At 33.4% G+C, this 21,214-nt stretch overlaps 3 protein-coding genes across 3 annotated transcripts; all 3 read left to right on the top strand.

Annotated features, from left to right (window-relative positions):
- Window positions 1-3,869: 3,869 nt before the first annotated feature.
- Window positions 3,870-5,433, top strand: LOC109147333. The gene is made up of 2 exons (XM_019294995.1): window positions 3,870-4,041; window positions 4,169-5,433. The coding sequence occupies exons 1-2, from the start codon at window positions 3,870-3,872 to the stop codon at window positions 5,431-5,433; spliced, it is 1,437 nt and encodes a 478-aa protein (XP_019150540.1).
- Window positions 5,434-5,591: 158 nt separating this feature from the next.
- LOC109147334 (ATP-dependent DNA helicase pif1-like) lies at window positions 5,592-6,914 on the top strand. Its single transcript, XM_019294997.1, has one exon. The coding sequence runs from the start codon at window positions 5,592-5,594 to the stop codon at window positions 6,912-6,914; it is 1,323 nt and encodes a 440-aa protein (XP_019150542.1).
- A 3,233-nt stretch (window positions 6,915-10,147) lies between these two features.
- LOC109147412 (glutathionyl-hydroquinone reductase YqjG-like) lies at window positions 10,148-13,903 on the top strand. Its single transcript, XM_019295063.1, has 6 exons — window positions 10,148-10,307; window positions 11,275-11,499; window positions 11,590-11,766; window positions 11,866-12,090; window positions 12,266-12,394; window positions 13,511-13,903. Exons 1-6 carry the CDS (start codon window positions 10,194-10,196, stop codon window positions 13,742-13,744), a joined length of 1,104 nt encoding a protein of 367 aa, XP_019150608.1. The 5' UTR covers window positions 10,148-10,193; the 3' UTR covers window positions 13,745-13,903.
- The last annotated feature ends 7,311 nt before the right edge of the window (window positions 13,904-21,214 follow it).

Here is a 21,214-nt window from a genome sequence, read left to right on the forward strand (position 1 = left end):
CATAACGGTTAATACATGTAAAAGGATTAAGAAATTATTTCATCAACAACAGAAAGATTAACTTTCAAGACCAAGACCAACACTTAACTTGCAGATAACTTATAAAAACCAAATAAAAAAACCCAAAACCACACTTACCTTTTCGTAGATCTTCCACACTTCACTCCGTATGCGTTCTAAGGAGAACATAGCACTCCAAACACCCAGATCTGTACTCAGATCTGACATGCATGTCTTCTAACTTGTAGATACATACACTTTAGGAATTGTAGATGTGTGTATCGCGAAATTGCAGTCAAAATAAAGAAACAAAAAAAGTGAAGGTAGCTTCAAACAACTAGGATCACGCAAGCGCGGAACTAAAAAATGAAATGAATAACGATCGGTATTCAAAATCCGGGAAATGGATTACAGATTGGTGCGCGATATAGCTTCAAATCGGACATCTCCGACTCATAAATGTGTCGGAGAAGATAACTATTAATAAAGGATTTCATCTCCGAGATTGTTTAGAGATGTCGGAGATGCGATGGAGATGGGAGAAGACAAAACGCCAACGTGTATATATTTATCTAACATAATAAATATTTTGTAATATATATATATATATATATATATATATATATATATATATATATATAATTTAAAATATAATATGTATATTTTAAATTATTATATATTTAGAGTATTTGTTAAATAAAAGTTATGTCAATTTATGTCTGTTTAATATTAAATTATTTAACACACTAATAATCAATGGATGTAATGTATTTAAGTGATATATGAAGTGAAATAAGATGTTATTTTACTATTAAATGTAATAATGATTGATGATTGATGATTGATGATTGATGACTGATGATTGATATTGTATTTGTGTATGAATTTATTTGAGTGATACATATCGACAACTTACTTAAAAATTTTATAAACTGAGAGATTTTTTTATTCTTATTTTGCAAATGATTATCATTGTACTATAGATGAGAACACTGAGCTAGACCAGATTGAATCAAACAGTAATGCTAAATTAAAGCGAACATTGTACTCATCCAATCCAGATACACATTCAATGCATACACCAATCACTGACGCAACTCAAGGTAATGTAACAATTATATATTTTAAATTATTATATATTTAGAGTATTTGTTAAATAAAAGTTATGTCAATTTATGTCTATCTGATATTAAATTGTTTAACACATTGATAATCAATAGATGTAATGTATTTAAGTGATATATGAAATGAAATAAGACGTTATGTTATGTCTATCAGTAGTTAAAATGGTTTGGTGACACATTCTTTTTTTTAAAAAAAAATATATTCACAGTTGGAATGAAAGAATGGGATACATCTACCCGTCAACCGTTCGCGGATCTTACTAACGGTAAGTAAATAGTTTATTAATCGTAACAAATTATTATTGAATTTTTTTTAAACAAATCTTAACAATTTTTATATTGTTCATTATGTATGCTCAAAACACTTAATAGTAGCAACTACTCAACAAACATTTCCACTTGGCGGAAGTGGTGCACACAAATCAAATGATCAGGCCCATAAGATCAGCTCAATGCGTAATATCATGAGTGGTAGTACTGGACCCAATCTTACATATATGAATACTCTCACCAACAGTATTCCCTTCCTATTAATTTGAACACTATGTTATTTGCTACTAAATTTTTATTATTCGTCTTATTTGCTACTGAATGAGTGAATAAGACTGCAATATTTATAGTTAAATGTCACAAATACATATATTTTCTAAAGTTAAATGTAATGATTGATATTGTATTTGTGTTGAATTTATATTTGTACGTGTCACACTACTAATTATACAAATATGTACATGTTACTTTAAAAACTTTTATTTATACAGATTTTTATTTTTTTGTGTACCCTTCTTTTGGAAATGAATATCATTGTGCCCAAGATGAGAACAATGAGATAGACCAGATAGAATCAAGCAGTAATAGTAAAAGAAGAGCACTATACTCATCCAATGCTGCCACTCAAACAAAGCATACACCAATATGTGTCGTAACTCAAGGTAATGTAACCCATCAAAGGATGTCATGTATTACACTAATATGAAATGAAATACAACTTTAAAGTAGATCAATAGTTAACATGGTTTGGTGACACATTAGTTATTTAAAAATATGTTAACAGTTGGAACGAAAAAGGGGAATACATCTTTCCGTCAACCTTTCGAGAATCTTACTAATGGTAAGTAAGTATTTTATTAATCATATGTACAGAGTATTTTAAATAGTATTACAAATATTAAGAATTTTAATATTGTTCATTTGCTATGATGTTGTCGCTAATATGAATATTTTTTGTTATTTAAATAGTCACTACATACATTATATCGCATAGCAGCTGTAGTAGTAACTTGCAAAAGGAATATGAAGGAGTCCTAAATCATCATAATACAACTGTAAGGGACCTATTATGTGATTTCGAAAATGTCGACACTACCAGTAATGATGAAAATAGACTGATACAACAACCTGGTAAGTTACCTTCAACTATAATTATAATAGTGTGTGTCATAGTTATCATTTGCACTTACAAGAATTCCTCTTGCACATCAGTTGAATATATGGATATTGGAGATCCAAGTTACAGTTGTGAACATTGTGGGGCTCTTTTTTGGTTTGAAGAAAGGATGAACAAGGCTGTTGTTAGAGGGACTCCAAAGTATTCACCGTGTTGTACCCAAGGAAAGATTAGTTTGCCACAACCTTCAACCCCTCCAAATGGTATACAACAATTGCTTTTCGGCGTTGATGAAAAAAGCAAGCATTTTCTCCGGCACATACGTTCCTATAACAACATGTTTTGCTTTACATCAATGGGCAGCCGTGTTGATAAAAAGGTGAATACTGTAAACGACCCACCTATATTCAGGCTATCTGGCCAAAATTACCATTTAATTGGTAGTCTTCTACCGCAAGAAGGACATCGTCCACATTTTGCACAGTTGTATATCTACGACACACAAAATGAGATAGCTAATCGAATACAAGCTGTACAGTACGACTATTTTTATGGTTTATTCACTACACTAAAGGATTCATTTTTAAAGTTTAAGTTGCAATTTTCATTTTTCTTAATATAAGTTCAAAACATCTTTTAGGCCTGATGGTGAAGATAATAACATACACACTGAAATAGTTAAAGACATACAAGGTGATTTGGACAAGCACAATGTGTTGGTGAAATCATTTCGGATGGCAAGGGCTGAATTAGAAAATAATCCACAGGCTGAAGTGAGGATGAAATTGCTAGGAAAGCGGATTAAAGATGCGAGAACATACAATTTACCGGCTGTATCAGAAGTAGTGGCTTTGATAGTTGGCGATCTTGAGCCAAATATGGGAGAAAGGGACATTCTGGTAGAAACTAATAGCGGCCAGCTAAAGAGAATCAGCACGCTAAACCCAACGTACTTACCGTTGCAATACCCATTACTATTCCCATACGGTGAGGACGGGTATATGGATGATATCCCTTTTAGTGTACTAAGAGGGTCTGGTTCAAAATGTAGACAAAGAATTAGTCCAAGGGAGTATTTTTCTTTTAGGCTCCATGAACGAGCATTGGAAACGTCTACTTTGTTGTATTCGCGGAGGTTGTTCCAGCAATTCCTTGTGGATGGTTACACTATGGTAGAGTCGGGGAAGCTACTTTATATCAGGACGCCGTAGAAAAGACTAAGGTGTGAGTCTTATAGTTGTTTAACGGATGCCTTGTCACGTGGTGAAGTAAACCCCGCTGCACAAGGTCGTACGGTAATTCTACCATCAAGTTTTACTGGTGGTGCACGTTATATGATACATAATTACCAGGATAAAATGGCAATCTGCAGGTGGATTGGATATCCAAATCTTTTCATTACATTCACATGCAATCCCAAGTGGGCAGAGATTGAACGGTACCTTTCGAAACATAATTTGAGACCTGAAGATTGGCCCGATATCATAAGCCGCTTATTCAAGCTAAAGTTGGACGCGTTGTTGACCGATTGTAAAAAACACAATCTATTTGGACCAGTGAGAGCAGTTACGTAACTAATTGTTAATCTATTCCTTCTAATTTCACGTACATTGCAAACTAAATGTTTAAACACAATACATTTGTTTCTCTAATACAGTGATATATACAATTGAGTTCCAGAAGAGAGGTTTACCACATGCTCATATCCTATTGTTCCTAGAGAAGAAAAACTCTACAAATGTGGTGGATGACCTTGACAACATAATATCGGCAGAGATTCCAAATCAAAATCTAGATCCGGAATATTACAATGTTGTAGGAGAATTTATGATTCACGGCCCCTGTGGATCAGCTAGGAAAAACTCACCCTGCATGGTTGCCGAGAAGTGTTCCAAGTATTTCCCTAAGAAATTTGTTAACAGCTCCAGTTTTGATGAAGATGGCTACCTAGTATATCGACGGCGGGATGATGGCCGTACGATAAATAGGAATGGAATTGAACTTGATAATAGGTATGTGGTTCCCCACAATCGGCACCTTCTCTTAAAGTACAAGGCTCATATTAATGTTGAGTGGTGTAATCAATCCCGCTCAATCAAATGTTTGTTCAAATACGTTAACAAGGGGCATGATAGGGTTACCGCTGAATTCTACAAGACGAATGTTGATGAACAACATGGTACCGTTGTGAATGAAATAAATATGTATTACGACTATAGATACATTTCACCATGTGAGGCATCATGGCGTCTGTTTGGATTTGAGATACAACATAAGAATCCAGCGGTAGAGCGTTTGAGCTTCCATTTGCCAGAACAGCAGACGGTTGTGTTTGAAGATGATGATGATGCAATGGACGACGTTTTAAACCGCTCGTCTGTAGCGCACAACATGTTTCTAGAATGGTTTGAAACAAATAAAAAGTACCAAGAGGCAAGATCATTGACTTATGCTGAGATGCCCACAAAATTTGTTTGGAAGAAAGACGTAAGGCAATGGCATCCACGGAAAAAGGATTTTGCAATAGGGCGAATCTTCTACGTACCACTGGGCACTGGAGAAATCTATTATCTTCGGTCTTTATTGAATATAGTGCGTGGTGCAACGTGTTTTGAAGATCTAAAAATAGTAGCCGGTCAAACGCATGTTTCTTTTAGAGAAACGTGTTATGCTAGAGGGTTGTTAGATGACGACAAAGAGTATGTTGACGCGGTAAACGAAGCAAGTAAATGGGCATCAGCTCATGCTCTGAGAAAATTGTTTGTTACACTCCTGACTTCCAACTCAATTGCAAAACCAGAGACTGTATGGGAAGCGGTGTGGCATCATTTAGCTGATGACGCGCAATTTAATACTAGACATCTAACGGAAGATCCAGATTTGAATTTTTATCAATCTAATACAATAGCATACATTGTATAATGTGTGATTGTGTTTTTTATAATGTAATCCGTTTAACTACTATACCGTTGTATTTTTCAGAACTAATCTTGACCGAACAAGAACGAAAGAACTATGCATTGAATGAGATAGAACAATTGCTAGCCGTGTGGGGCAGGACCCTAAAAGACTTCCCATACATGCCTATTCCGGATTATGGTGCATCCAGACTTACATCTAATAGACTTATATATGAAGAACTTTCATATGATCGTGAAGCGCAAAGGCTTGAGAATGAACAATTAGTTAGCCAATTAACAGACGAGCAGCAACATATCTACAACGCAATTATGGCAGATGTTGATGCAAAGGCAGGAGGGTTGTTTTTTGTGTATGGTTATGGAGGAACTGGTAAGACTTTTCTATGGCGAGCACTTTCTTCATGCATAAGATCAAGAGGTAAAATTGTTCTAAATGTTGCATCTAGCGGTATAGCATCATTACTGCTACCTGGTGGACGTACAGCCCACTCGAGGTTTGCTATACCTATCAACATAAATGAGGACTCCACTTGCAACATTAAACAAGGTAGTCCATTGGCAGTATTAATCGTGCGTTGCAGTCTTATCATTTGGGATGAAGCTCCTATGATGCACAAACATTGCTTCGAAGCATTGGACAAGACAATGAGAGATTTGCTAAGGTTTCAAAATCCTGGTAGTTTGGAAATGACCTTCGGTGGGAAGACAGTTGTACTTGGTGGAGACTTTAGGCAAATATTTCCAGTTATTCCAAAGGGGACAAGGCAAGATATTATCGGAGCAACAATCAATTCATCGTACTTATGGAAAAATTGTAGAGTATTGAGGTTAACAAAAAATCTTCGGTTGCGTAACATCCAAGATGATGTGGACTATCACGAAGTAGAAGATTTCGCCAAGTGGATAACTGAGATTGGTGACGGTGTTGTAGGGATAGCAAATGATATTGATTGCGATATATCTATACCGCAACAGAATGTATTGCACTGTGGGGATGATCCGATTGCTACAATAGTTGAATCTACGTTCCCTAATTACCGTAGTGCAAACTATGATCAATCTGTTCTTGAAAACCGTGCTATTTTAGCTCCAACATTGGATGTGGTTCACATCATTAATGAGTATATGAATGGAATGAATGAATCCGAAGGTAGAACATATTTGAGTTGTGATTCAGTGTACAAGTCCGATTCAAATGTGGATATGTTGTCAGACTTGCACACACCTGAATTCTTGAATGGAATCAAATGCTCGGGTATTCCAAACCATTGTCTTACACTAAAGGTAGGCTCTCCAGTGAAGTTGTTAAGAAACATTGACCATTCATTAGGCCTTTGTAATGGTACTCGGTTGATTATTACCAAATTGGCTGATTGGGTTATAGAAGCGAAGATTATGTGCGGAGCTCATATAGGAATAAAAGTTTTAGTTCCTCGAATGTCACTAACACCTTCAGATCCAAGACTACCATTCAAATTTTAGATGAAACAATTCCCTTTGATGCTTTCTTATGCAATGACAATCAATAAAAGCCAGGGGCAAACATTAGCACACGTTGGTTTGTTTTTTAAAAACCCGTGTTTAACCATGGTCAAATGTATGTTGCAATTTCAAGAGTAAGTAGTCCGAGGGGGTTAAAAGTCTTGATTTGTGGGGAGAATGGAGAGTTTGTCTGTACGACCAAAAATGTCGTATATAAAGAAATTTTCAACAATTTGTAATTTATTTATCTATTTGTTATTGAATAATTTATAACTTATAATTTGCTTTCATTTTTTTTATTACTATTATACGACGATAATCTTGAATTACTAATAGGCCATATTTAATGACTGTGCATCGCACGGGTAAGTTACTAGTATTAGTAATATTCCTTATATTTATGGTTTAGCTGCTATTCTTGATTCAAATGTGGGTATAAATGGATTAAAAGGTTTATTAGATTTTATTATAGCTCTTTACATTTTCCAAATTATGTTCAACGTGTTCAAAAGTATATTGAGGATTGTTCTTATTTGTTAAAAATTTTATATGAAGGATATTCTTTTATTTATGCACCACAATTTGTTGATCTCGTTGCTGTCCGTAAGAGTAAGTGGCATAACCATATTGTTTCAACAATATTAAAAAGATCAAAGGGTTGTGGTAGTGGTAATTCTTTTGAAATAGATACACATTTGTCTTCTAATTTTAAATAAATGATGATTTTCATATAATAACATTTTGGAAAGGAAACGAAACAAAATTTCTTATTTTGTCAAAAATTGCAAATGATATTTTTGCATGTCCTGCTTCAACAGTTGCATCTGAGTCTGCTTTTAGTGGCGACAAGAGAGTATTAGACAATAAAAGATCAAGTTTGGCATCAGATTCCATCAAATTTTGTTTCATGAAGAAGGATTGGGACACTGCCGAAGAATGCACTCAAGATCAACTTGCACTAATTGAAGATGATGACATAGATGAATGGTTAGCCATAGATACATCATGTGAAGCCACGCCTATTGCTAGTTGTCGTGCAACCTCCGTCGATACTTCCGATCAAGAATGAAAATGAGCTAATCCAATGAGGTATGTACCAAGAACTACGTGGGCTTTGATTCCTCTAAATTATTGAGGATACGTAGACATCTTAATTTCTAAATGATTATAAAAATAAAGAACTACATGAATTTTGATTGCTCTAAATTATTGAGGATACGTAGGCATCTTAATGTTTCTTAATATTAAGAGCAAACCCAATTTAAAAGTCTTTTATAAATTTTTAATTTATCAATCTAACATAATTTAGTGACTAAAAATCAAATAAAGCTTATAAACTATAATACATTTTATAATATTTATAAGTTATCAAATAATATTAAGTCTTATATAAATTTTAATTTAGTAGAAAATCATGTTAATTTTTAATTTTGAGATTAATAATTAAATTATTATTTTTAACAAAAATATTAATTTTGAAAAAGTGTGTGCCTAGTATATATATAAAAATTATTATTAATATATCAAGAAGTCGAAGTAGCTTAATTGAAAAGAACTTAAATTAATAATTATGAGGTTAAGAGTTTAAATCTCATTTTAAACAAAATACTTCAATTTATAAAAATGGGAAATGTACAAATAGGCCATTGAACTAGGAGATATCAATTAAGCCACCGAAGGTCCAAATTCATCCATGAACCTAAATTTTTGCTGATTGGGATGTCATGTGTATTTTTTATTTTACAGTTTGTTATTATTATTATCCTACTAAGCATTTAACTCTAAAAAAAAAACCTAAGATATTTGACCCTCAACTATAACTCAGGCCACAAGTAACTCTCCGGCAACATTTTTTCCACGAAATCCGACGCTGGAATTATTGCCACGTCGATACATGTGTTGCCAGAAATTAAAAACAACAACATAAACATAAAAATGGGGCATTATATTAAAACTCTGGATTGAAATCGAAGAAATAATATCCCAGATTGAATTCAATTCTGCAACGACATATACTAAAGGATATATATTATTTGATAGATTATTGTATTTATTACTATATTTATGGTTTCTTTGAAGAATAAATGACGATGGAAATTGATGGGGGTTTCACGGAAATAGAAAGCAAGCACGCAAGCTGGGGGATTGAGCTTGAGGAGAGAGGGAGATCGATTGGAGAAATCTCTCAGGCCCAATCTCCTACTTCTTCCCCGGAGATGGAGATGATTAAGTAAAATAGAAAGAGATACGAGAGAGAGAGGAATAGGGTGGGATGGCAAGAAATATTAGGAAAAGAATTTTTTTCGGCAAAAAATGTATCGGCGTGACAAGAATTTCGGCGTTGGATTTTGTGGGAGGAATGCTGTCGGAAAATTACTTGCACTTCTTGAGTTATAGTTGAGGGTCAAATATCTTAATTTTTTTTGGTCAAATACTTATGCTTAGGATGATGATGATGGTGGTGGTGGTGGTGGTGGTGGTGGTGGTGGTGGTGGTGGTGGTGGTGGTGGTGGTGGTGGTGGTGGTGGTGGTGGTGGTGACGGTGACGGTGACGGTGACGGTGACGACGACGACGATGACGATGACGATGACGATGACGATGATGATGATGATGATGATGATGATGATGATAATAATAATAGTAATAGTAATAGTAATAGTAATAGTAATAGTAATAGTAATAGTAATAGTAATAGTAATAATAATAATAATAATAATAATAATAATAATAATAATAATAATAGTAATAATTTTGAAAGGAATAATAAAATGTAAAATAAAAAATACACATGGCATCTCAATCAGCAAAAAACTGCAAAAATGCTAATTACATTTTTTTACAGGTTCATGAATGAATTTCGAGCTCATTCGAGTTGGATGACTTAATTGTTATCCCTCAAATAGTTCAATGACATATTTATATATTTTTCCTATAAAAAATTATATATTTAAAAAATATAAAAAAATTCTAAACTTAATCCGAGATTGACTCACAAGAGGTCCGACGCAGACCCGAGACCAACCTTGAATATTATGGGCCAGTCTCGAGCTGTGCTGACTGAAGCCCGGGCTCGGGGGTTTCGGCCACCTTTACTAGATGTATGTAGCCTCTTGTACTACCGAAGGCGATAGAGTTGGTTTTTGTGGACGTCAGGAATGACGCGGGAGGTACGTTCTTAGAACTACGTGGCGTTCTATAATTTACTTTGTTTTATTTTAAATATTAAATTTCTTAATTTTTAGCGGCGGCATCTTGTATTGAAGCACTAATGTGTATTCATGGTTTCTTCTTTTCTCGCTGTACCTAATAGACTCATCATACGCACATTGAACCCGATCAAACTCACCAACCCTTGTCATCTTCTTCAACTCCCCTTCCCCTTCCCCTTCAAGGTAAATCAGTTTTCTGATTCAACTTATGTGAACTGTTTCTCACTCTGTATGCTTAATTATTTGTTTTCTAAATTTTGGGAATAAAACGGAATTGTTGTGATTGCTGAAATAAAGAGGGGGAAAAGGCGAGAAAGGCCAATCAGATTGCTGAAATTAATGGTGCAAATCAGGGGTTTGAAGCAGAAAGATCAGTTTTATTATTATTGTTGTTATTGTTGTTCATCATTTGTAGCAATTCAGCTATTTGTACTATGTATAGATGTTTTGCGGTTTAATTTTAGTAACCAACTAACATGTAAAATGACTTGCAGATATTTTATTAGAAGTATTTATTTAAATCTTCTTAAAATACTTTTAATTTTAGATATTAATTTCATAAGAATAGATGTTTTAAAATAATTATTATTAAACTTTTATTATGTTGTTGATAATGATGTTATAATTATTTAGATAATACGAATAATCCATATATTTTTTTAAAAAAATTTGTGTAGGAAATTAGGTTTTGAATAGTAGGGAAGTAGGTGAGTAAGATAGCAATTGGCAGGAGAAGTAATTTTCACCAACTAGTGTGTAAAGTAGTATTTTTGACCAAAAAAAAAAACAATTCAATTTGCCAATAACAATCAGTGGATTGATTGTTATCCACTAAGCCAATTGCTAATTCTCGAGAATCTATTTTTAATATTTGATCAAGTCAAACTGCTCATGACTATTTTTGAGATATTACAAATGCCTAATTTGTTGAAGGATTACATCTGCTGTTGTAATTACGAAAGTTTGAGTATTTTCAATCAAATTAGGCATACCAAGTTACCAATGCTGAATTTAGATTCTTTTATGTGAGTCATTGCCGTGCTTAGAATGTAGAATATTTATGTAACATAATCTTTTCTGTTCCTTAATGCTGAAGTCAAATGAATGTGATGAAAGGATACTAAATGTCTGATTTTGCTGCATTTTATAGAGCTCCCTTCGAATGGCACATTCTGCTCTGGATGAGATGTCAACAACTGGTGCTTTTGAGAGAACTGCATCCACTTTCCGTAATTTGATTTCACGAGACCCCAATGCTACTTTCCCAGCAGAAGCTGGTAGGTATCATCTCTACGTGTCGTATGCCTGTCCTTGGGCATCAAGATGCCTTGCATACTTGAATATCAAAGGGCTTGAAAAAGCTATTAGTTTCACTGTAAGTGACATTGTAAACTCTAAATTTTTAATGCATTCGATTCAAATTCTGACACTAACAAGCTGCTCAATTTCTATTCTTTACGTTAAGTCTGTTAAACCCATATGGGCGAGGACAAAGGACACTGATGAGCACATGGGATGGATTTTTCCTTCTTCAAGTACCGAAGAACCTGGAGCTGAGCCTGATCCTTTGAGTGGTGCCAAAAGTATAAGAGAGCTCTATGAGCTTGCAAGTTCTAATTATGCAGGGAAGTACACAGTTCCTGTATGTACACTGCACACTGACCCTTATTCTTTGATACCCATCAATTGTTTCAGAGTTTTTTGTTTTTCTTAAAACAGATTTATGTTTTCTTTCTAATAGGTTCTTTGGGATAAGAAACTCAAAACCATTGTAAATAATGAGAGCTCGGAGATAATTCGCATGTTTAATACTGAATTCAATGGCATAGCAGAAAATGCAGCCCTGGATCTTTATCCTCCTCATTTACAGTCCCAAATCAACAGCTTAAATGAGTGGATATATGATGGGATAAACAATGGAGTGTACAAATGTGGATTTGCTAAGAAGCAAGAGCCTTACAATGAGGTAATTCTCAGTTCTTTTCTCCTATTCTCACACCTTCGAACCTAAAATGTGGAGAAACCAAAGAAGAAAAGAGTGAAGAAAATAGAGAAACATGCACCAAGATCTAAAAGTTCCATGTGTTTAAGGCTTTCATTGATGAATTTTGCTTAAATTTTTTCTTATAATCTTCGTGCAGGCAGTGCAAAAGCTGTATGAAGCTTTAGATAAATGTGAGCACATTCTCAGCAAACAAAGATATCTGTGTGGAAATCAAGTGACTGAAGCTGATATCCGCTTGTTTGTCACCCTTATTCGGTTTGATGAGGTATGTGTGCTTTATGTTCCATGAAGTCTAAGCTTTAACTTTTTGTTGTGCTAATCTGCTCTGATGTACTTCATATAAAATGACAGGAAAAAGTATAGTTAAATGTAATCATAGTTTTATTTAATTCAAAATCTGTGGCAAGTCTGATTGTTACAGTGAAGTGTCTATACTTGGTACAGCTTAATTACAATTGGAAGCCATTCTTGACTTAAAATCCCATGATAGAGAAAGTTCTTATTCATTCTTTTGACAGATCTCCTTTTCAAGTTGGGTAATAATGTTTACTCTAAAATCGCCCTGTTGGAATTACTGTTTCCATCAAGTTCAAAAGCATTCAGACCTGGTGCTTTTACCAGATTTATCACTTGAACTCTGCCTTCTCACACCACCAAGCCTACTTAGGAAGCCTAACACATCCCTATATATAATCAAATGGCCACATGGATATATTGGTTGTTTGTAGAAATCTGCAAAACATCTTAATAGACTGAAATTCAGCACTTATATGAGGCTTGATATGGATACTGTGTAAAATGCCAGAAGAAAACCAATCTACCATCTTAAAACTGCTCATATGCCCGTAATTCAAGCCTTCAAGGCATTGGTGCACATATGGTAAACCTCACTGCAGAAGTGAAACATATACCCTGTTTTGGTAAAATAGTTAGCCTATCAGCCAATTTTGGCTTATTTGACCACTATTAGTTGTTTGACTTAGTTAAACAATCAATATGAGTGTTTGATTAATTAGATTTTTTGTAACAACTTATTGCTCTAAAATACTAAAGTTCAAAAAGCTGCTCAAAGTAGCTTTTTCGATTAGGTTTTTGAGAAAGTCATTTTGCATGTAATCAGCTATCCGCTAACAGCTAATTTACCAAACACTTTTTCTACCATCAGCTAATGCTATCAACTAGTCAAACCCACTAACTCAATCAGCTAACAGCTAATAGCTATTTACCAAACACCCCCATTGACTGATATAAACATATTGATATGCATTAAAGTAATAATGCATAAAGCTTCACTTGCTTTCTTCAAGTTCATCTAATGAGTCTTTCTAACATTTACTTTGAGATGGAGGTATCATACAAGTGAAGTTCTTGGTTTCTGCAGGTGTACGCTGTTCACTTCAAGTGCAATAAGAAGCTGCTACGCGAATATCCAAATCTATTCAATTACACCAAAGACATTTTCCAGATCCCGGGCATGAGCAGTACAGTTAACATGGAGCACATTAAGAAGCATTACTATGGAAGTCATCCATCCATCAATCCATTTGGAATCATCCCACAGGGTCCAAATATTGACTATACTTCTCCCCATGATAGAGAGAAGCTGTCTGTCTAAATAGGAAAGCATGTAAGTCTTGTTCTATTATGTTGTTCATATTTCTCTACTTTTTCCTACCTGTTGTAATAAAGGATTTCCCGCTTGTGTAGTTGTAAAACAGTGTTGTATGATTCTATCGCCTATCAGATTATAATCATAAGCTTGAATTATGCAGAATTCATGTTTACATTGTGGCCTGTTTACTAACTGAACAATACTTTCAATTTTTCGGAAAACTTGTGAAAAGAAAATAAAAAAATATTTGCAGAGTTTTCCATTTTGAAAACTAAAAATACTTTTTTAGATTTCTAGGAAACTAGAGATTTTTTTTCTACTTTTCAATCTTTATCACACACTTGATTATATATCTACTATTATCTCTACATTCCAATCACATTCTCATCTTTATTTACATTTATCGATTACTATGATTAAATTTAGGAATAAGGGTTAAATATGTCATTCAATTACACACAAATTTGCAATTGGGTTATCGAATTAAAAAAAAAAATTGCAATTGGTTCCTTCAGTCCCTGAACAATACAAAATCATGCAATTTAATCAAAAGTGACTTGTTTACTTGTTGATAGTTGATGTGACAGTTATTTGCCTCCTTGCCCTTTGTTTTCATGCTGGTGACGAAGGGCGGGGAGGGGGATGGAGATTTTTTTAAAAATACTAATTTAAAATTATTAAAATAATTTTTTCAATTTTTTTTAATTCATTAATTTAAAATTATTAAAATAATTTTTTCAATTTTTTTTTAATTCATTAATTGCCATGTCATCCATTAACAGAGGCAAACATGTCAATTTTTGTTTAATTGCATGATTTGCGTTATTCAGGGACCTAATTATAGTTTCGTGTGTAGCTTGATGACCTATTTGACGTTTATTCCTTATATTTAATATCATCTTCTTTTACTTATCACCATCTTTTATCATTTCCCCTCTCATCTTCTTATATAAAAATAATTTAAGTTAAGCATTATCCACATTATCAAAATTAAAACTAGAAATCAAACCAATTTTTAAATTTTTCAAATAAATTATTGATTTGTATATTTTTAATATTGTTATATCGTACGGAGTAAGTCATTACATAAGTTTGGTCTAGATATCATATATTAAAATTTCACATATATAATACTTAGAAATAAAAATTATATATATGTTTTACTGAAACAAATATATTCAAAAATATTTTAAATATTAGTCCAAAAACACATTCATCTTATCTAAAGTAAATTTAGATGAACTCAAGAGATTATTGATTTTGATTTTTTTTAGTTATGTTATATCTAATATAAATTTGGTTTGATATCCAATGTTAACAGTTTATATATATTAGATTCAAAAATAAAAATTATATTTATTTCATTTCAATAAAACATATTCAAAAATATTTTATATATAAGGTCTAAAAAATCACTTGGAATTAGAATTATGACAATTTAATAATGTTATAGTTTTTAGTTTTAAATTTTCTTTTTGAAAAATGAGTGAGTAAACAAGTTTCCTAAACATAAAGAATAAGGGATAAGAGTCAAATAGACCCTTCAATTATAAGAAAAAGTACAATTACCCCCTTAAAATAAAAATAAAAAAGTTTCAAATAGACACTTTAACTTCTCATTTTTACACAATTAACTTAATTAACAGGTTGCCTCTAGGTAATCGGTAATTTTTTTTTTTTAAATTGTAAAAATTAATTAAAATTAAAAAAAAAATTAATTCAAATAAAGTAATTAATTTTATTTTTAAAAAAAATCCTCCGGACCGGCTTTTGTAACACCCCATTTTTCTTAAACTTAATTAACAGACTAAATTAACCTTTAAAGATTAACTAAAACAGCGGAATAAACTTACTAAACAACTTAGTAGAGGTGTCACCGCCACAATCACCCTTCACGGTGATTGCACAGGCTGATGATAACATCTAAAATCATAAAAAGTCTTACTAAATATCAAACAAGCTAGGGGATAAATCTCGGTGTCCAGCACCATGAAGAAAACATAGGGTAGTCAACTACAATTCTCAGGAAAATAAATCATCATCAAGAGTTTTAGACTACAAAGCTATCTAGTCTAACTCGTATTCTCTCTCACGATCTGGGCCCACCTGAAAGGGGTTAACAAACAACAAGTAGAAAACAAACCCGTTAGCACGAAGCTAAGTATAACTCCACTCAACCCTGTAAAGTACTACAGTATATACTTTTGGAAAACATTTGTTTCACATACTAATATCAAACATTCTCAAATCACTCAACAACAGTTTATCATTCTCAACAGGGTTTCTAAATGCTTGCAACCAAATCACCAAATAGGCATGCATTCACAGTTATCTAGCTTCATCAAGCTCATACTTTCACATACTTAACTTATCCATGACCTCAAGTCTATCTAACATCTCAGTAAAAATCTCATGTTAACACATAACTTAATAAGCAATCTTGTGCTATCATATAATCTTAAATCAATCTCATGCTATTATATAATCATCATGCAAGCTCATGCAATCATACTCATTATAAAAGCATTTATATACTCATCATGCAATCTAGTGCAATCATACTCATTATGCATCTCGTGCAATCATACTCATTATGCAATCTCGTGCAATCATACTCATTATGCAATCTCGTACAATCATACTCATTATGCAATCTCGTGCAATCATACTTGATCATGCTATAGAAATGAACATGATGCTTTTAGTAAAAGTATAGATAAATATACATATACACTCTTTTGTAAAAGAATACTTTTTCTTATGGAGGTTTCTTAGAGTCACAATGACTCGCTTTCTTTCTCTCGAGTCTCTTGACTCGATTGCTTTCTTAATCACAGGCGAGGTAGGACTTCACCATAAGGTGGATAGACCTATCTCAGCTCGGCGTCTAGCCGGCCTAATACTCATCTCGCCCGTAGAACCACTCTATTGGTTCTTTTATCAAACTCTGTGGAATCAGGTATCGAACTATTAGCGTGCATACCCCCTGACCAGGATTCCAAGCCTAGCGGGCAGTTTCCAACCTAGTAACTCAAGAATATCTACCTCGTTACTTCATATCGGATCGCAGTGTCCGTTTCTTGCCGGTTTTTAACCGATCTTGCTTGGTTTTCTTCCTTTCAATATTGCCGGTTCTTAACCGAACTTGCTTTGCTTTCTTTCTTTCAATATTGCCGGTTCTCAACCGATCTTGCTTTTTCTTCCGAAAGGACATAGTCCTAACGGGCCTCCAAAATACTATTTGCCTCACAATAGATAGCATATATATCTTATGCAATTTCTTTGTGTATGCAACTTATGCATATTACTTCTCACAATTTCTCAATGCAACAAGAAGGTGACTTTCTAGAATAGATATGAGTCTTTGAAAATAATACTTAGGCTCACTTTGGCCATTTATGCATTTTAAAACATGATATGCTCACATATGCACTCTAATGTAGAATGAACTTCAAATATCTTATCATTGTGAATTCTCAACAACTTTATAAACATGCTCATAAATCATAATTTAGCAATCCATCATTAACAAACACTTAGCAAGTACTCAACATGCTATTGAACTCAAAATGCTCAACATAATCTTGTTTACTGTAAACATGCTCTGTAATCTTGTAATAATATTGGCAATCATCTCAACAAGTCAATTAGACATCTAGGCATGCGTTTCTAGCAAAACTTAACAAATATTGATCATATTCTATTATCTAACATTCATATAATTCTCATGCTTCTTCAATAAATAGTCAAAACCAACACTTAGCAATTTCTTCACTGTAAACCTTCACAACAATTCTTTGTAACATTCTTCTTCACAAATTCTAACACAAAATACTCATTTCTACTTCAAATTTCATGAAATCAATTTCTAAACGTGCGTTGTAACGGCCTCGAGTGTCCGAGCCTCAAGGGCCCGCGAGTCCCGGTCCGAAACGACACATAGCTGAGCTACCAGGGCCCAACCACTGCACTATAATCTGCTAAGCGAGGCTTGAAGAGCCCCGCGGCCTAGAGCTGCCAAGCGACGGCCTAGGGCCACGGCTCTTGCCTAGAGCTGTGCCCTAGGGCCGCCCCTCCACGGCCCTAGCCAACGGCTCCCTCCTAGGGCCGTTGGCTAGTCCCGCCTCTCATTTGGTGCACACTGTGTTGTGCACCAGTGAGCTTCCTCTTCACCTGTAAGACATTTTCAGGTAGATAACCACTCTAAAACATCAACAACACATCTAAACTCAGCAATAGCACATTCTACTAACTCAAACACACATTATTCTAACATTTTTACTCATTTTTAAGCACAAACAAATGACTTCACAGAGTCAAAAATAGATTTGGGAGTCCATGGGGTTATACACTTTATAGGTCAAAAGTTCTTAGTAAAATCTTTCTAGGGATACATAGTATTTCCCAAAATATACAATGTTAGTAACTAAATAGCTTTAGGGAAATGATAGCATAAACTTCAAATATCTTTATAATCAAATGTATACCTCATACATTATGAGTATATATGTTTTGAGAAATGTTATACTTGATTTTGAGAATATATATTCATTTATACTACTTTAATTGGCTGACACAATTGTCATGTCAAACATGAATTGTATATGTTTTGCTAATTTTTATTTCATGAGTTATTATGTATCCATATTGAAAAGTGAAAAATATCAAATGAATTAAAGAAAACTCTATTTAGTTACAAAATTTTTCGTTATATATTATTTTTAAAAAAATCACTTAAGCTATGGATCAAATTCAATGTATTTTTTGAATGTCCATGTGAGACAATAGTGTAGGCCTTATTAGAGTTGTACGTATCTTATAACACATTTATGTGAATTTAAAAAAGAAAAAATATACTAGAATCATAATTTTGGTATCGCACGAGCTACTAGCATTGTGCATATATGCACGCACTAAGCACGTTGGCTGGCGTGTGAGGTTGATGCGATTATGTTGGTCCGTTGGTTGAATGTTGAAATGGCATACCCACCTAGGAATAGGATGACACAAATGATAGCTTTGTTGAAGAAACCTGTATAGCCCCCAATCTAGACTTTTTCTTCCTAAGCTATCAATAAATAAATAAATAAATAAATACATACATACAGAGTAAGGTTCAAGTGCGGCGATATCATTAGATGCGGCGGTGCGACGTCACCAATAGTTCAACAAATATACACCATCAACGTTAGAAAAATACACCACAAAAACACACACAAATTAAGTACTCGATCATCGCCAAAAACACACCATTGGTGTGAGTAAAAACACCATACAGTGTTCGAAAATATACCATTGGAGTGGTGAGCTATATGATGTATTTTTTGCGTCTGTTGTGTATTTTTTGGTGTTTTATTGCATTTCATTGTGGTGTGTTTCCCTTACATGGTTGGTACATGTTGTTAACACTGTTGATGTATTCTGAAATTCCGCCGCACCACCGCACCTAAAGCCTTCGCCGCTTTTGAATATTTTCATATATATATATATATATATATATATATATATATATATATATATATATATATATATATATATATATATATATATATATAGGCAAGGGTTCAGGTGCGGGTATAGCTTCCCGTGCGGTTGTGCGGTTAGATATGAGCTGTTGATCAAATTTAGATCAACAGCTCAAATCAATAAAAATTAAAAAAAAAAAAAAACACGTGTCGGGAAGAAGATAGCGCCTACACAGCGTCTACACAAATGATAGCGTCTACACAAATTCGTAGCGTCTACACAAATGATAACGTCTGCACAACCTCACGCACATTAAGTACAAACCCCACACACATTAAGCACAGCCTCACGCACATTAAGCACAAACCCCACGCACTTTAAATATTAACTCACAGATTTTAAGTTTCAACAACTATTGACATTAAGCACAACCTCACGCACATTAAGTACAAACCCCACACACATTAAGTACAACCTCACGCACATTAAGCACAAACTCCACGCACTTTAAATATTAACTCACAGATTTTAAGTTTCAACAACTATTGACATTAAGCACAACCTCACGCACATTAAGTACAAACCCCACACACATTAAGCACAACTTCACGCACATTAAGCACAAACCCCACGCACATTAATCACAGATCCGCTCACCTTAATTTTGACCTACATGCAAAAATTACAAAATTACCACCGCGTTTTTTTTTTTTTAAATTTTGACAATTCCGGACGTTGATTTAAGCGAGATGAATGGTCCAGATTAAACCGCACAACCGCACCTGAGCACCCTAACCGCACCAGAACCTAATTCTATATATATATATATATATATATATATATATATATATATATATATATATATATATATATATATATATATATATATATTCTCCAAGCCCACAATTCTTAATCATTTTCCCTTTGACTACTAAGTTGCAGATTGCGGAGACTGTTACACAACAATATAATTGGCAGAGAAAATCAATTAAGATTGCTTTGTTTAGGATCAGTAGTTTAATTTTAGACGCAGTTGACCATTTTTTTTTATTTTTTTTACTTAACTATTTATTTGTCATAACTGAGGAGTTTTTCACTTTTTATTTTTTAATATTTATTTTTATATGCATGTGCGTCGACATGGGTTTATTATACCTCTTTCATCCACTTGTATGTTTTTTATTCTTTTCTATTATTAATAAAAAAAATTACTTGGTCAATAGGATCTGCTAACTCTATCAATATACCTAATGTAATCTTCAATTTTGATGGTATGGGTGTATTATTTATTTATTTAAATGAGGATTGTTCATTGGATTTGTGTTAAAAGTGTTTTTAAAAATAATTAACAAAAATATCAAAAAGAGATGGGAAGAATTATAAATTACAATTGACCAAAGAGAAGAAAGGGAAATCTACAGCCATAATTTATCATCTATATGGTTAAAACTAATTAATCCAACGTGTCATGATGAAAGTTACATTATTTCATTGTTTAAACATATTAAATGATAAATATTTGAAAACTTTATTTGGCATTACATATATGGAGGGTGTAGGTAGTGATCATGATTTGATAATTGAGAGATACATAAAGATGATGTAAGTGATAAAGGATGAGAAGATAATGAAAAGAAAATGACAGCTGCTGCTATGGAGAGAGAGAGAGAGTATAAAATTATTCTTTTTTAATAAAATTTTGTCCAAAGTTAGTCTACCTGCCATTGAGATCACTAAGATGAGAGAGGCTAATTGGTAAAGGGAAATAATATATGGATGCAGCATATAGTTTACATGTATATATTTGTAAAGGAAAAAAGATCAAATACTTTGTCATTTCCACCATTGCTAGAAGGGCATGTGCCCAAATCCAAACTGAAATGCATACAAATGGAAATCCTATAATATTGTAAAACAATACTTAAAGACTTTGAAATTAAAGGTATATTTATATAATAAAATGTTTTCTATTATTTATTTTTTGAAAAATTTTCAAGTTCTTATCTC

Source organism: Ipomoea nil, unplaced genomic scaffold, assembly GCF_001879475.1.
Source record: "Ipomoea nil cultivar Tokyo-kokei standard unplaced genomic scaffold, Asagao_1.1 scaffold1993, whole genome shotgun sequence".
NCBI lineage: Eukaryota > Viridiplantae > Streptophyta > Magnoliopsida > Solanales > Convolvulaceae > Ipomoea > Ipomoea nil.

Coding starts and splice junctions, on each gene's coding strand:
- LOC109147333 (XM_019294995.1), top strand. CDS start 3,870: ATGGCAATCTGCAGGTGGATTGGATATCCAAATCTTTTCATTACATTC. Junction 4,042..4,168: donor GGACGCGTTGTTGACCGATT/GTAAAAAACACA, acceptor TCTCTAATACAG/TGATATATACAATTGAGTTC.
- LOC109147334 (XM_019294997.1), top strand. CDS start 5,592: ATGCCTATTCCGGATTATGGTGCATCCAGACTTACATCTAATAGACTT.
- LOC109147412 (XM_019295063.1), top strand. CDS start 10,194: ATGGTTTCTTCTTTTCTCGCTGTACCTAATAGACTCATCATACGCACA. Junction 12,091..12,265: donor AGCAAGAGCCTTACAATGAG/GTAATTCTCAGT, acceptor ATCTTCGTGCAG/GCAGTGCAAAAGCTGTATGA. Junction 12,395..13,510: donor CCCTTATTCGGTTTGATGAG/GTATGTGTGCTT, acceptor TGGTTTCTGCAG/GTGTACGCTGTTCACTTCAA.